Source organism: Diceros bicornis, chromosome 28, assembly GCF_020826845.1.
Source record: "Diceros bicornis minor isolate mBicDic1 chromosome 28, mDicBic1.mat.cur, whole genome shotgun sequence".
NCBI lineage: Eukaryota > Metazoa > Chordata > Mammalia > Perissodactyla > Rhinocerotidae > Diceros > Diceros bicornis.
In genome coordinates, this window is record NC_080767.1 from 7,725,318 (window position 1) to 7,742,988 (window position 17,671).

The 17,671-nt window shown below is 42.9% G+C and overlaps 1 protein-coding gene across 1 annotated transcript in view; it reads left to right on the forward strand.

The window, feature by feature from the left end:
- Positions 1-495: 495 nt before the first annotated feature.
- Positions 496-17,671, forward strand: part of TDRD7 (tudor domain containing 7) — an 88,930-nt gene continuing 71,754 nt past the window's right edge. The window contains exons 1-2 of the mRNA XM_058523585.1: positions 496-635; positions 16,864-17,076. Coding sequence (XP_058379568.1) covers positions 16,870-17,076 — 207 coding nt within the window. The 5' untranslated portion in view covers positions 496-635; positions 16,864-16,869. The remainder of the gene's footprint in view (positions 636-16,863; positions 17,077-17,671) is intronic.

Genomic DNA, 17,671 nt, shown 5'->3' on the forward strand with positions numbered 1-17,671 from the left:
CGTAGCGAGCTAGACGGGGGCACGGAGAGGTGAGGCTGAGAAGCCAGACCGGAATGCCAGGGAGGGACGGACACTTTTGAGAGTGTGGCCACCCTTGAAAGGATGACGCTTGAGAAAAGACAGAGGAAACGAGCGGACCAGGAGGTAGACGTCTCGGAGAATAAAAAGCACCTGTTCCAGAACAGAAGAAAAGAATGAGCAAAAGTTGAATGAAACGTCTGACGGACGGAGAACATCAGCTGGGTCCCCGGCCCTGCCGGCCTCCGGGCCCGGCGGTACTCGCGGTGTCCACGAGGAGGCGCTGCTGCGCGACCCCCTCAGTCGCCCTCCGCCGTCGGCCCGTGCGTGGGCACGCGCAGAAACCGCTAGGCGGCGTCGGTTTCCCTTCCCACGCGCGGACGCCGGCGAGGAGCGCCGCGGCCGGGGACCCGCGCGTGCGCAGAACCGAGGCCGGGCTGCCCTCGGGGCGGGGCCGCGCGGGGCGGGGGCCTGAGGTGATTCCCGAGCCGCGGCGGCGGCCCGGGCCGTGCGGGGAAACCGAAAGTGGGCGGCGGCCGCAGCTGGGGCGCTGGCGGAGACGGCGGCGGGAGCTGGGCCCGGAGGCGCGGGGACGGGCCGGGGGCCCCCGGAGCGAGGTGAGCGCAGGTCCCGCCGCCGCGGCTCGACAGGTGCGGCCGCCGCGGGACGAGGCTCGGGCGGCGCGGCGCCTGGGCCCGGCGGGCAGGGCCGGCGGGACTCGGGCGGGCCGGGGCCTCTGCCCCGCGCCGCGGGGATGGCCTGGGCCGAGCCGGGGTTCCAGAGCGGTGCGCTTTAAATCTCGGCGGGGCCCCTCCCGGCCGCTCGGCCGCGCTGGGCGTCACCCGGAGCCGGACGGACCCCCCGCCGCCCGGGCAGCTCCGTGCAGAGGGGGAAACGCCGCGGCGGGTGCGGGCCGGGGCGGGAGGTGCCGACCGGGAAGTGGTTCCGGACCGGCGCGACCGGAGCAGGGGCTGCCCGAGCGCCGGGCTCCGAGCTCCCGGGTTTTACACGTGAACCACAGTCCTTAGAGGCACGGCCTCTGCACGGACCACCCCCGCAGGCCACTCAAGTAATGCAGGGCACAGGTACCAGCCCTTCCTCCCGAGCCGTGGGCGCTGGGTGGGTAGAGGGCCCCAGGCCGGGAAGGAAACGGGGATCCCTGAGTGAGTTGTTTCCTAACCTTCCCCACGATCCCCCAACAGGGGCAGGGTCTCGGCCTCAACGCAGTGGGAGGGGGCTTGAAGCCCGCACCACTTTTCTGCTCCAGTCCACTTGAGAGGTGTCATACATTTCCATTAATAACCGAAGACACCACCAAATGAATTTCAAAGAGCAGGAAAGGGAAATACATATGTTAAAAAAAAAAAGCCCTGGCCCAAAACCATTCGGATAACTGCCCGGCAAAACAAAACAAACCACTGATCTAGGTCATCCTCCCCTCCCACTGCCCCGTTCGTGCAGGTGGAAAAATTGCAGAAAAGTGTGCTGCCTAGTATGCAACAACTTAATGACAGAAGTGAAACTTAGACTCGAGTCCCCAACTCATCCTGGGCTGCCTCCACCTGTGGGTGTTGCATTCTGCAAATAGTGTGGGCTTTACAGACCTGAGTTGGAATCTGGGCTTCTCTTACTCATTGTGTGATCATGAACGAATTAGATAGTACTTTCTTTGAGTCTGGTTTTCTGTGTATCAAATGGAAATACTTAACTTACTCTGCAAGGCTTTTGTGAGACAAGTACTGTAAATCCTTTGGCTTATAATAAGAGTCCAGAAATGTTAACTCTCTTCCTTCCATCAGACTTCCCATGTTTTACATAATTGGATTTCATTTTCTTGGAGGGACACATCTTTAAGCTCTGTATATAATATAAATTGGCTTGTGGGGAGATTTTCGCAGTTCCACCCAACTGACATTCATTGAGCTTCAGTTACCTGCAAAGTACTGTCCTGTGTGCAGGGACATGCTCCTTGGGCCGGCTGGTTTGGAACCCACATCTCCTTGCCCCAGCCCAGGGCCACATGATGGCACACAGCCTCCCTCTTTGCGAGTTAAACAGGTGAGACTGAGGCAGCAGGTGGCGGTACCTTGGGATTTCAGTCCCTGTAGAGTGGAAATGAAATGTAATCCCTGCTCAAGCCCTTTTAAGTGTATTGGTTGAATGTGGCTGAATGAAGTACTGTATTTTGTACTAAGAGATTTAAACTCCTTGAAAGACCTCTCTCTAAGTTCTCTGTGCGATATAATCTAGTTGGAGACTTAATATGAATGTAAGGGAAAAATACTTTATAATCCAACTCTAAGTGCCTACTCTGCTTGATCAAGTGCTGTTTTCAAGAACTGAGATTGGCGTAGAGAGAGAGTGCTGTGCATCTGGGCACTTGCAGGGTCAGCAGATAAACACAGGAAGGACAGAAGTTCCTCGGTGCTTGGAGTGAAATCTAATTTCATGTGTATGTGAGTTGATTTTTCTCTCTCTATGCAAAACCTACTTTCTCCTCCTCCTCCTCCCACCTTTGTGCTTTTCAAAGTTTCGTTCTTTTCATTATTTCTCCATTGGGCCAAATGGTTTTTTTGTTGTTGTTGATTTTGTCTTTCAAACAAACTATTTAAAAGTAATTTATTTAGCCATTTTTAGCTGAAGAAGTAAATATATATGCCAGTTAGAGCTTCTGATCAGCACAAGATACCCAGTGTGACCCTAGAGCAAACTCAGTATTTGAGCCGTGCAGCTTTGTCAGGAGGAAGCAAACCCATGGTTTCCGTTAGATCTTTGGACCCCATTTCAGAACTTGAAGGACTCCAAGGAAAGTTGAGAAACACAGATCTTGTCCACCCTCATCTTCCATGTGAAAAAAGAGACCTGAAGTGACTTGCTCAAGAGGTCACAGCTAATTAGCAGCAGAACTAGGATTAAGATGCACACTCCTAAGCCACTTTATCATTTCAGAGTTTTTTCTCTAGTATGTGGATTTGTGGGAAACTCTTACTTATATATCCATAGTATGTAGTTAGTAATGCATGCATAATTTGGAGCTTGAAATTACGGTAATAAAAAAGAAAAGTGCTCCCTAAGGAAACCCTGAGGAAGTATATTACCACCTGAGGGCATTAGTTACTGTCTTTCCTTTTAAAAACAGTTGGTGGAGTAATTCAGGCGGTAATAAGTAGACTCTAATTGGAAAGAAAAGATAGCATGTTAGACTGTGGCAAGATGAGAAATGGACTGGAAATTTTGTCTTAGACAAAAACCTTCCCTCTCTTAGGCTCAGTTTATTGATTTGCAAGATGAGGAGTTTGATATAGACTAGATGAAGTCAAATCTTTTCAGCACAGACATTCTGGACTTTAGGGGCCCAGCTCGTTGCTAGAATAGTGTCTTCAAGGAGAAGGGCAGCTAGTTACCAGAAGTATATGCCTAAGGAGATACTAAAAATTGAGTAGCTGACTAAAGAAGGTAAGAGATTACTTGGTGATTTCAATTTATCCCAGTAATTCTTCAGATTTATTTTGGGGTTTAGTGTTACTCTACAACTCAAATTTCCTTCTTTCTTTCTATTTTTGAGACATTTTTAAAAAAATTTTATTGAGGTCACATTGGTTTATAACATTGTGTGAATTTCAGGTGTACATCATTATACTTCAGCTTCTGTATAGACTGAATCATGTTCACCCCAAAAGTCTAGTTTCCATCCGTCACCATACACATGTGCCCCTTTACCCCTTTTGCCTCCCCCCCCCCATCCCCTCTGGTAACCACCAACCTGTTCTCCTTATCTGTTTGTTTGTTTATCTTCCACATATTAGTGAAATCATACGGTATTTGTCTTTCTTTTCTGACTTATTTTGCTTAGCAAAGTGGATGGACCCACAAAGTCCATCCATGTTGTTGCATATGGCACAATTTTATCTGTTTTTATGGCTGAGTAGTATTCTGTTGTATATATACCACATCTTTATTCATTCATCCGTACAACTTAAATTTCTGACGTGAAAAATACAGTGAGGAAGATGAGCCAAATAGTACAGTTGGAAATAGTTGAGAAAAGAGAGACTTAGAGAAGAGAGAGCATAGACGAGAGCGAGACCAGCTTGGCTAAAGGTCTTCGGGCACCAGTAGTGAGGAAACTCAAGCTATAGGAAGCAGATACATGCAAATGACCGAGCCGGGGGGGGGGGGGGAGCAGCCAGTGGTAAAGGCAAGTATTCAGAGTACACCAAAAGCAGGTTCTTCAGAATCAGACTTTCTCAGGACCATTTTCAGGTGTTAAAGAGAAAAGCTATGAATTTCCAAAACACTACAGTTTTGAGTGTGAGAATTATTTTAGGCTATTGAAATTGTTTGAATCTTGCTTTCCTAAAGGTTGTCATTACTTCCCCCTACTCCTTGCCCCACTTCTTGTGCATTGTGAGCACCTGGAGTACTCATGATTAATTGTGTAGCAAGGAGAAAAGGGATAGAATGAAAGGATAAAAGGAGATGTCAGTTGCCACCATTGAATTTTTGCAGCAGTTGGCAGTTCTTTTGGATTTGGATGCCACACCGTGAACTTGAACTATGGCAGAGCCCTGTTTCACGCCACGTTAAGGGCTAGTCGATAAGCACGCCCCAGGGTTCCTGTCAGTGTTCCCTAAGTCAAATGTACTTTCGGAAGCCAACTCTACTTTTGGAGCAGCTGTCTGAAAGGAAGCCCTAAGTTTGGGAGCCAGAAGACTGGGGTTCTTCTTGTGGTTCTGGCCATAAAAATATGTGAGGCCTGGAATATTTACCCTGGGCCTCAGTTTCCTCATTTTACACTGAAGAGTTTGGAGGGGATGGTGTGAAGGTGCCCGCTAGCATTCCATGCTGCTCTCAGCGCCTCACTCTGAGGGGAACCCACCCTCCTATGCTGCTTTCTTAAGCCAGGCAGGGTCCGGGAACATTGTGGGGTTGCAGTCCAGCAGGGAATCTCTGCTGTGAGACCCTTTACCAACGCAGGAAGTGACTTTTTGCCCACTAGTTAGGTGAGAGATCTTGGAGGAGATCCAGTGGCTTTCTTACCAAGCTCTCCAGTTCATAATTATGTTAATGAGGCAAGTAAGAAAATCTGGGAAAATTCTGATATTTCAAATTTAATGCCGAACTAAAAATCTCTCCAGTATTTCAATGAGTATATCATTGTACTCTTAGCTATTTAATGTATGTATTCATAGGTAGTTTCCCTCCCACTATTCCCTCCCATAGTTTCCCATGCTTCTAGGAAAATGATTTTTATTAAGTAACTACTGAATGCCAGGTATTGTGGTAAGCACATAGAACTCTTAAGACTTGTCATTCAGAAAGAGAGGAAAGGAAAGGAGGAGGAAAAAGAGTGAGAGGGAGGAAGTGAAAGTCAAGTGCAATTTGTTGTGAGCTGTGGTGGCCAGTGTCTTTCTCCCTGACTAAGGTCTTCGCTAGCTTACCTTGGTCAGTTTTTGAAATCAAAACCATTCTGATTAAGTAATTCCCCAGATCCTCCTCCACATTACTCTGCTGTTTAGGATTCTCATTCAGCTCAAGCAGGCCCCATATTGTCTAGGGAGACCCTTAAGAATTTTACCTGAGAGCCTGTGGTCTGAAACAGAGATGGCCGACCTCATTTCTTCCAACCTAGCCTAACTTATATAAGGTCACCAGGGCTTGCATAACATTCTCAAAATAAAAGTAATTTGAGTTCTCTAAACTCTAAATTATATTTATGATAACACTTGTAGAGAGTAGAAATGAGGGAAGAGAGTTGAACGATCAGAATGGTAAGTTTAAAAATTTGGGGAGAATTCCCGCTTTAGAGAAACTTCCAAACTTAATTTCTTTGGGGGGATTACCTAAAGGTTTGCCGTTGAGACACTAATTGAAATTCCCATAAGCTTCCTTTTGTGCTTCTAAGGATGGCGTCCCAGATGATAGACTTGATTTTTATAGTCAGAGGAAAGTATTCTTATATACTTTCTACAAAAGTTCTGGGGTGTAATTGCCATCTTCAGGAAGTCTTGAAAAATGCCATGATAACCAAGGAATTAAAACTTAGAACATTTTAAAGCAATATAGTAGATTAGAAAATAATGATGATTTTTTTTAAGCTTTAGTTGCAGCTTTCTTTTTGTTTGGTGCCTAAAGTGATATGGCTAATGTAGGAATTGCAAGCCAGACTGGAAGAAATTGCCAAGTATGAGCATAAGACATGAGTCTGAACAAGATGTACAATCGCATTTACCCTTCCAGGTTATACGGCACTTAACTGCTTCTCGCCAGCTTTGTGATCCTCAGTCTTATAGTCCAGGGGACTGCCCTTCCCTCCAACAAGTTTTTCGCAAATAGAGAATTATAGTATTCCATGAAAATAGCAGACTTAAAAAAAGGCGGGGGAGGAGGGGAGGGATACTTAATTCCTGTTGCAGCCATGTGCTCGAGCACTGCTTCCCAGTCCTCTCAAGTATAAGGTCCTTTTCATTTAGCTTTTTAAAAAACTTGGTGAAACCTCACACGCTGGTAGTTGCATTTCTGTCGTCCACTGGGTGATGAAGTATATAGCTGCCAGAAGCTGCTGTGGATTCAGTATCAGTTGTGTCTGTGAATCCCGGCAGTGTCTGCACGCTGAGACACCCGCCACTACAGGCAGTGCCTGCTGCCCTTCGGGGCGTGTGGACTTCTTGCAGTAACACTGTGGCCCTGCCCTGGGCCTGCTCGTTGAGAACACTCACTGGCTCAGAATGGAAAGGCCCAGGAATATTCTACCTGACGGTTCTCAACCACAGCTTGGTGATACAATTGACTGTCTCAGTCAGTTTATAACAATCATTAAAATTTGCAAATAATTTTTTAATAAATTAAAGATTATTCCTTTAATAGCTCACATGCATTGTGCTATATTTTCGTGAGTAGGAGAGAAGAGGAGTGGTGTTAGCCAGCTGGAGAATTTCTCATTCATTGATTCAATATTTGTTGAGCTCTTGTGGGCACTAGGGATTCAGCAGTGAACAAAACCTTACAAATCCCTGCTTTCATGGAGCTTACATTCAAGTCAAGGGAACAGACAGTAAAATTAAATAAAGAAGAATATTGGGTGGTGATAAGTGCTCAGGAGTAAAATGAGGCAGGGAAGGGGTATGGGGTGTACTGGGCAGCTGGCATAACAGTTCTGATTTTGAATAGGGTGGCCAGGGAAGGCCTTACCGAGAAGGTGACATTTGAGCAAATACCTGAAGGAGGTGAGGCAGTGAGCCGGGTGGACCCCTGGGGCCGGGGCTTCCTAGACAGGGAATGGCAAGTGCGCAAGCCTTGATGTGAGGCTGTCCCAGACGTGTTCAAGGAAAAGCAGGGCAGCCGGCCTGGGTGGAGTGGAAGGAGAGAAAGAGCAGGGAAGGAGGAATTGAGGTCAGAGAAGCAGGGTGGGTGCAGATTGTCTAGGGCCCTTTTGACTTCTGTGAAGACTTTGGCCTTTTGTCTGAGTAAGACAGGAAGCCTTGAGAGGGTTTTGAGCAGGGGAATGACGTGATACGGATCATGCTATAAAAGGATATTATATTATGGATCTATAAATACAAAAGGATGTTATATTACTATACTATGATATAAAAGGATCACTCCAGCTGTTATGTGGAGAAGAGATTCTAGGAGGAGGAGTGGAAGCAGAGGGACCAGCTGGGAGGCAGTTGCCCCAATCCATTGGCGTGGACTAGGGCCATTGCCATGGAGGTGGTGAGGGGCGGGGGATTGTGGACGTCGGCCTCTCCATCTTCAGGTATCACTTGGTACTGGTGGCAGGGAGTTGCGAACACTAATATGGAACTCCTTCATCTTACAGATAAGGAAATCGAGGCCCAGGAGAAGGGATTTGTCCTAGGAAGATAAGTGTTCTTTCGTAGTGATATTGAACTTGGGGACACGAGCAAGAGGAAACACAGGCACAGCCTTCTGCAAACCCCTGCCTCTCCCTCCAAATCAAATCAAATCAATATATCGACTACTAGTTGTCAGCAACTTTACTGTTGAAAGAAACATTCAGCTTCTTTGGGTTTTAACTATGATAATATGTGCTTTAAAGAAAAAGTGGAACTAGGAGATGTGTGTGTGGCATGAGCCTTTCTCAGGTCAGGTTGGGAAGTCTAAATTAGAAAAAAAAGTCTAATTACCAAGAAATGAAGATAGGCAAACATGAGGTTAGCAGGGGGATGGGGGGGAGGATGAGCACTTCTGTGCCACACTGATTAGCACTGGGGTTTTATTTAATTTTATTAGCAGTTGCGTGCTGTAAATACACACCTTGTATTGACATGAAACGTATGTGCGAGTCTCGGGGCAGGAGGGTAGGATAATTAGGATAGAGGCCATAAGGCATCTGCTGTATCTTGGCAGAGTCTAGGAGGTCCCAAAAGAAGAAGACACACTTAAAGAGGGTGAGATTAAGGAAGCAAGCATTGGGCAAAGCTTTCCAGTGTTTACTGAACTCTGTGGCAGTTAGGTTTTGTGTGTGGGTGTGTGACCCCCCGCCCCCAGTTGTTAAGTGTTCTGTTTGGGGGATCCCTGCTGGCAGCTACTTCAGAGCAGAACTTAGGAAGATAGAGGAGGACAGTTCAGAAAAAGAGGTCTGAAATTGGTCTCCTGCGGGTGGAAGGAGTAGAAGGCTTTCCTATAGGGCGGTCTGTGGAACAAGCCTCTGATTAGCGTCTCAGATGGGCTTAGACCTGTCCTTTCAAACTAGCATCATATTGGGGTTCTGTTATGTGTTAGTCATAGAATTTCCATTGGTGAGTAGAATGCATTTATCAGAGATTTTTTTCCCCCCTTAAATTAGTGATTGCTGTTCACCCCCTGATGTAGTTGTGGAAAAGTAGACCACAGTGGAGAGGTAGTAATGGAAAAGATGCTCGTTCCACAAAGAGGGGAAGAAGGAGGCTTTAGAAACTCCCTTCTCAAGGTAAAGGGTGAGTCCTTCAGACTGAAACTCTGGCAGGGGAGTTTAAAGTGGTTCTGACTGGGGAGGAGCCAGATAGACTAAACAGTCTAGTTGACCCAGGTACCCTGCTCACAGCCAAGTGGGTATATTCCTACATGTGTACGTAAGGTACCACCTGGCATTATATCTTCTCATGATGGGTATGTAACTCATTGTCAAGGCCCATCCAGATATGCAGATGTACAAAGATGCGAAGTCCAGTTTTACTCAGAAGAGCTCTAGATGAATAGGTGGGAGGCAGTGGGTTTTGAAGGAAAGAAGGTGGGAAGGTGGAGGTCAAAGAGAGAAAGTTGGGGAGGCCTGGCACTGGGAGGTTAGTAAGTGATCCTTTGGTTTCTCCTCTTGCAAGTTAAACTTGGCCAGCCTCCGTTATGGTTTTTCCCACTTGAGGAAATAACGATGTAGTGCAAGGTCAGTGGTCTTTGACCTTTCGGTCATGAACCATTGCGGAGCAAAGCATTTCTCTTGTAATCAGGAAATTGCTATTTAAGAGCCAGAATTCATACTTGAGATTTAACATCTGACAGCCTTGAAATATAGATCCCAAACCATCCTCTCTTTCCTTCTCCCGGGCATACTCAAAGTGTGGCTGGACATCAGGGATAATGGAGGTGCTCTGACTTAGAGCTTTCATCTTTCTCTGCCATGAATTTTCTCTTGAGTCTTTCGGGTGCCTGTCTCCAGCTGTCCTTTTGCCTTGGCACCCATACCATCCCTGTGAGTAGGCGGAGTCTGCTGTTGATTTCACATCACGGTTTTTTTCTCTTTCCTTTGCTTACTGTCTTTCTTGACAATCTTGTCTCCTGTTGTCAATTCTTCAGCTTTTGTCTTTTGTTTTTGTTTTTTTTCAGTACGAGTAGGCAGGGTGATATGATAGAAAGAATGTGGGCTTTGGCATCAAACAGACCAGGACTAAAATCCTGGCTTCCATACATCCTGTGATACCTTGGTTATTTAACTTCTCTGAGCCTTGGTTTTCTCATATATAGAAAGAGAATAATACTTTCTTTTCAGAATTATTATGGATATTAAATTTTTAGAAAATCCAATTCTCAGAATTTACAAAAGAGAAAGAAAAATATGACTACTGAAAGACTTGTACTGTTCAAAGTAGCTTTATTTATAATACCCCCAAACTGGAAGCAACCCAAATGCCTATCAGCATTTGAATGGATAAACAAATTGTGGTATATCCATACAGTGGAATACTACTCATCAATAAAAGGGAGTGAACTGCTGATAAGTGCAATAACATGGATGAAACTCATGAATGCTAGGCAAACTGATTTATAGTGACAGGAAGTAGATCAGTGGTTGCCAGGAGCCAGGACAGTGTAGTATATGAGGGGGAGACAGTTGACTGCAAAGGAGCACAACTTGAAGGAACTTTTTTTTTGCAGTTTTATTGAGATATATTTTACATGTAGTACAAGTCACCCTTTTTTGGTTTACAGTTCTGTAAATTTTGACAAACTATGTAATAGTGTAACTATAACCACAATCAAGATATAGACTATTTCCTTCACCCTAGAATTGCCTTGTGCCCTCTTTATGAGGTAAGGAGTCAGTCTCCTCCCCACACTCCCAGCCCTTGGCAACCACTGATCTAATTCCAGTGGCCATAGTTTTGCCTTTTCCAGAATGTTACATGAATAGAATCATACATAAATAGAATCATATAGTCTTTTGAGTCATCCATATGGTTTTATGATTCAATAGTTTGTTCTTTTTTGTTGCCGAGTAGTACTCCACTGTATGGATATATGACATTTATTTATTCATTCACCTGTTGATAGACATTTGGATTGTTTCCAATTTGGGGGCAATTATGAATAAAGCTGTAAACATTTCAAGTACGGGTTTTTGTGTGGACATATGTCATCATTTCTCTTGGGTAATTACCTAGGAGTGGGTTTGCTGGATTGTATAAGTGTATGCTTTACTTCTTAAGAAACCGTCAAACTATTTTTCAGAGTAGCATTTTGCACGCCTACTGGAAATGTATGAGAATTCCAGTTGCTCTGCATTCTCATCAACACTTCATATTGTCAGCTTTTAAAAAATTTAAGCTGTTCTAGTAGATGTGTAGTGATATCTCATTGTGGATTTAATTTGCATTTCCCTAATGAATAATGCTGTTGGGCATCTTGTGGTTTTTTTGGCCATCTGCCTCTCTACTTTAGTGAAGTATGTGTTCAGATCTTTTGCACATTTTTAATTGGGCTCTTTGTTTTCTTATTATTGAGTTTTGAGTGTTTTTATATATGCTGGTTACCAGCCGTTTACCAGGTGTGTTATGGAAATATTTTCTCTCAGTCTGTGGCTTGTCTTTTCATTTTCTTAACAGCCTTTAGGAGAGCAGAAATTTTAAATTTTGATGAGATCCAATTTGTCAGTTTTTTCCTTCTATGATTCAAAAAGTCTTTGCCTAACCCAAGGTCACAAAGATTTACTCCTTTGTTTGTTCTAGAAATTTTACAGTATTAACTTTTTCATTTAGGACCTAAATGAACTGTTTTGAGTTAATTTTTGTATATGATATGAGGTTCATTTTTTGCATATGGATGAGTAGTGTTCCAGCACTATTTGTTGGACTTTCTCCATTGAATTTCATTTGTATCTTTGTCGAAAATCAGTTAACCGTGTATATTTGGGTCTGTTTCTGGATTATATTTCTGTTCCATTGATGTGACTATCCTTTTGACAATACCACATTATTTTGATTAATATACTTTTTTTTTAAATTGCTTCCTGGTATACTTATTTGTGAAGTAACTCATAGTTGAATTTGTTGTTTTTTTTTTTTTTTTTTTGGTGAGGAAAATCTGCTCTGGGCTGACATCTGTTGCCAATCTTCCTCTTTTGTTTAAGGAAGATCCACCCTGGGCTAACATCTGTGCCAGTGTTCCTCTATTTTGTATGTGGGATGCTGCCACAGCATGGCTTAATGAGCGGTGTGTAGGTCCATGCCTGTGATCTGAAACCCATGAACCCCAGGCCACCAAAGCGGAGCACACGAACTTCACCACTACACTACCAGCCCCTAATATGCTTTTATAGTAAGTCTTGAAATCAGCTTTATTGCATTGGCTAGGACATCCAGTGTGATAATAAATAGGAATGAAGAGAGTGGGCATTCCTGCCCTGTTCCCAGTCTTAGGAAGAGAGCATTCACTCTTTCACTGATACATATGATGTTAGCTGTGGGTTTTTCACAGATACTCTTTATCAGGTTAAGGAGGTTCCCTTCTGTTCTTATTCTCTGCGAGGTTTTATCATAAATGGTTTTGAACTTTTTAAAATGTCTTTTCTTCACCTGTTGATATCATGTGGTTTTTCTCATTTAGTCTGTTGATACAGTCAGTTACCTTGATTGACTTAGGAATGTTGAACCCACCTTGCATTCCTAAAGTAAGCCATAGTTGATGGTGATGTATTATCCTTCTTACATATTGTTGGATTTGATTTGATATTAGGAATTTTTGCATTTATGTTTATGAGGAATATTGGTCTGTGCTTTTCTTGTAATGTCTTTGTCTGGTTTTGTTATCAGCATAATGCTGGCCTCGTAAGATGACTTCAGAAGTGTTCCCTTCCCCTCTGTTTTCTGGAAGAGTTTATATAGAAGTGGTATTAATTCTTCTTTAAGTGTTTGGTAGAATTTGCCAATAAAGCCCTCTGGGTTTGAGTTTTTCTTGTGTGAAGGTTTTTAACTACAAATTCAATTTCCTTAATAGATATAGGGATATTAAGGTTATCTATTTATTCTTGAGCAAGCTTTGGAATTTGTGTCTTTCAATGAATTTATCCATTTCATCTGGTTTACCAAATTTATTGGCATAAGTTGTTCATAATAACATCTATGTAATGTCTGTAGGATCTGTATTGATGGCCCCTTTTTCAATCCCATTATTAAGATTTTTTGTGTTCTCTTTTTTCCCTTGGTTAATCTACCTGGAAATTTATCAATTTTATTGATGTTTTTGAAAAACTAGTTTTCATTTCATGATTTTTTTCTCTACTTTTTTTCCTATTACATAACTGATCTATTTCATCATTTGAATATTGATTTTGCTCTCATCTTTATTACTTCCATCCTTCTACTTGCTTTTGGTATAATTTGCTCTCTTTTTTCCTCAAGGTAGTAGATTAGATTACTGATTGGGGACCTTTGTTTTCCCACATACGTGTATAATGTTGTAATTTCCCTCTAAATATTGCTTTAACTGCATCCAGCAAATTTTTGTGTGTTATATTTTCATTTATTTAAAATATTTTCTGATTTTTTGGAGGGGAGGCCTTGTTTGACCCTCGGTTATTTAGAAGTATGTCATTAAATTTGCAAATACATGGGGATTGTTCACATATATTTCTGTTACTAATACCTAATTTAATTTTGTTCTGGTCACAGAATGCTCTGTATGATTTCAGTTATTCTAAATTGGTTGAGGATTGTTTTGAGTCCCAGAATATATTCTATCTTGATGAATGTCCCATGTGCTCTTGAAAAGAATGTATATTCTGCTATATTGGGGTGAAGTGTTCTATAAATATCAATTAGATCAGTTTGGTTGAAATTGTTGTTCAGCTCTCCTATATCTGTACTGATTTTTTGTTTACTGGTTCCACCAATTACTGAGAAGGGAATTCTGAAGTCTCCAACCATAATTGTGAATCTGTTTATTCTTTCAGCTCTGTTAGGTTTTGCTTCATGTGTTTTAAAGCTCTGATGTTAGATGCAGTCACACTTAGGATTGGTATATCTTCCTGATGAATTAACTCCTTAATTATGTAATGTCCCTCTTAATCCTTGGTAATATTCCTTGTTCTGATATTAATATAGTCATGTATTTGCATGGCATATCTTTTTGCTTTTAACCTGTGTATTTATATTTAAAATAAGTTTCTTGTAGATAGTACATAGGTAAGTCTTGCTTTTATATCCATATGGAATATTGGGATATTTCCATCATTTACATTTAATGTAATTTTTGGTATGGTTGGCTCTAAATCTACCATTTTGCTGGATGTTTTCTATTTGCCCTATCTGTTCTTTGTTGTTGTTGTTTTCTCTGCCTAATTTTTTTTTTTCTGTGAGGAAGATCAGCCCTGAGCTAACATCCATGCTAATCCTCCTCTTTTTGCTGAGAAAGACCAGCTCTGAGCTAACATCTATTGCCAATCCTCCTCCTTTTTTTCCCCCAAAGCCCCCGTAGATAGTTGTATGTCATAGTCGCACATCCTTCTACTTGCTGTACGTGGGACACGGCCTCAGCATGGCGGGAGAAGCCGTGCGTCGGTGCGCGCCCGGGATCCGAACCCGGGCTGCCGGTAGCGGAGCACGTGCACTTAACCGCTAAGCCACGGGGCCAGCCCCCTAATTTTTTTTTTATTTCTATTTGCCTTTTGATTGAATCTTTTATTCTGTTTTGTCTTTACTACTGGCTTATTGTACCTCCTTAAAAAAATAGTGGTTGCCATTAGGTTTACAATATATGTCTTTATCATATTCCCCTTTCAAATAATGCTATACTACTTCGTGTATAGTATAGGAACCTTCCAATGGTGTACTTCCAGTTCTTCTCTCTCATTCTTCATGCTGTTTTTGTTGTGCATTTTACTTTTTCATATCTTATGCACCCCACATGAGGGAACTTTTTTGGTGATGGAAAAGTCTGTATCTTGATTGTAATGATCATTATCTGGGTGTATATATTTTTTCAAAACTCAGTATACACTACACAGAAGATGAGGGAGTTTTATTGTATATGAATTATACCTAAATCAAGATTTTAATATATAATTATATGTGTGTGTGTGTCTGTCTATCCATCTATCTATCTATAGGAAGAATGAGAATATGGACCTAGTGTAGGACTTTCCTAGACTATGTACTATTTAATTAATAGTATTAATTAAATGTTGGTGCTGGTGGTGACAATTTGAAAAGAATTAATATTTAGTAGAGAGAAGTGCATAATGAATACTTAGGTTATTTGCCTTTAAACCTTGCTGTCATTTGAGTATCATATTTATAATTAAAAGCACCCACAAGTGAGCTGATACTTTGTCTCTTTTTTAAAAGGGACAAATGAGGAAATTGCTACAATTGTATGCTATTCCTCCTTTCTGTTTTCTAAACCAGAGAAAGAACAAGACTGTCTAGCATTCTATGCTGTCCCATATAGTATCCACTAGCCATGTTTAATTTAAATTAAATTAAAAATTCAGGTCCTCAGTCATGCTGCCACCTTTCAAGTGCTTAGTGGCCACATGTGGCTAGTGGCTATAGTATTGGACAGTGCAGATATAAAACATGTCCAATACTATAGCACAGAAGGTTCTATTGGCTAGCACTGTTGAAGGAAAAATTAACAAGGCTTGCCTTTTTCCTTCCTTTAATGAAAGGCTAAGTCCACTTTTTCTGGCTGCTTGAATGTCATTCTCTGAATGTATCTCTGTTCTATTTACCATTAATCCAAAGAAAATATGAGTGGTTAATCTTGAAAAATACCTCTTACTGACCAATGAAAATCCTTACCCAGGGTCCCCATGGGTTTCCTAGGTAGCAAATATTCAGTAGTCATTTTTCAGTTTTTCTCTCACTTGACCTGTCCGCTGTGTATGACACCTTTGCATAGGCCATTCTTCGTGGTTCTTTCTTCTTTTTGTTTATATGACACTGACTCTGCCTTTTCTACTTCTGTCTCTCTGGTTGCTTTTTCTTAGCCTTTTATAGGCTCTTCTTTCTCTGCCCATGCCTTAAATGACAGCTTTCCACAGAGGTCCATCCTTAACCTTGTTTTTGCCTCCCTGGACACCAAATACCACATATATGCTGAAGACCAACAAGTCCGTAACCAGCTCAGACCTCTAACCTAAGTTCCTAGTGAATATATCTACAGGGCTGCCCTACGAGCATCCCAACCTCCATATGTCCAGGATGAATTCACGCTCTTCCTCTCTTGCAAACCTGCCTCTACCCCACCTCAGTGGGGGTCATTACTATCCACTGTGCTTCTAGAAACTTGGGAACCTCCCTCATCATCCATACCAGTTAATCAGTCCCTATTGATTCACCTCCTAATTACCTCTCAAATTGATTTTTTTGTTTATTCCCAAGGCCCTGTTTTCAGGTCCTCCACATTTCCCAGTATTCTTACAACGTATTAATCTTTCTCCTTCCCATTTATCTTCCCCACTGCTGAATAGCGGGAATCTCTCTGAAATGCAGAGTTGACCACTTCATTCCGCTATTTAAAATCCCTCTAAGGTCCCACATTATGTTTGGCAAAAATGCAAACATATTACCATAATATAGTATCTCTTCTGGGTCTGCCTCGTCTCATCTCTCCCATCCTCGTCTTTCAGTCCTCATCTTGGAGTCTCTGTTCAATCAGGTCCAGCCACTTAACTGCCTGGAATTCTCAGAACCAACCATGTACTTCTCTCTCACCTCTATGCCTTGTGAACTCTGTGTTCCCTTTACTTGGAGCTGATACCTCTCCCCATCCCCACCCGCCACATACCCTTTTCCTCCTTGCCTGGCTGATTCCATCTTGCCCCTTCAGGACTCCGTTCAGGCCTCTCTTCATCTGGGAAACATCCCCTCTCCGTCAGGCCTCCCTTCATCTGGGAAACATCCCCTGATGTCTTCCCTCCCCAGGCTCATCTGTGCCCTTCTGACTTCCCCTGTGTTCTCATAGTATTCTGTGCTTTTCTCTACCACAGCAGTTATTTCCCTCTATTGTAATAGCACAGACCGTTTTCCGTAACAATTTATGAATAATCTAAATGTAAATTCTGAAAATCTACTTGAATTCACAGACTAATGAATCATATTATAGTAACCTTCTACTGTGTTCTTATAGGTGAAGATGCTGGAAGCAGATCTGGTTTCAAAAATGCTGCGAGCTGTTCTACAGTCTCATAAAAACGGAATAGCATTACCCCGGCTCCAAGGAGAGTACAGATCCTTGACTGGAGACTGGATCCCCTTCAAGCAGTTAGGCTCGCCTACACTAGAAGCCTATCTGAGAAGTGTGCCCGGAGTTGTCAGGATAGAGACTAGTAGATCTGGAGAGGTAAGGAGGTAACTGTGCGTGTCGGAGAAGTCAGACCAATTCTTCATTGCCTGTCTGGCACTTCCGGTCTCACAGCCAGGATAGAAGTCCAAGTGAAGAGTATTAACTAAGTGGTTTGGGATCGGTGGTGATGGAGAGAACAGCATCCAAAGCACAACCCAGAGTCTAGTATCTTTTGTTTCGTCCCTCAAATTCTTTCCATTGTAAAAATAAGATTTTTTTGTGTGTATGTGAGGAAGATTGGCCCTGAGCTAACATCTGCCAATCCTCCTCTTTTTACTGAGGAAGACTGGTCCTGGGCTAACTCCATGCCCATCTTCCTCCACTTTATATGGGATGCCACCACAGCATGGCTTGACAAGAGGTGCGTCGGTGCATGCCTGGGATCTGAACCGGTGAACCCTGGGCTGCCGCAGCAGAGCAGGCGCACTTAACCGCTTGCGCCACAGGCCTGGCCCCCTGTAAAAATAAGATTTTAACCACATTAAATAAAAAATTTTAAAGTTAAAGTTTACCCAGTCTCCATGTCCAAACAATGTAACCATACTGCAGACCTTAACTGCCTAAATGTCATACCCGTCCATTAAAAACCTAC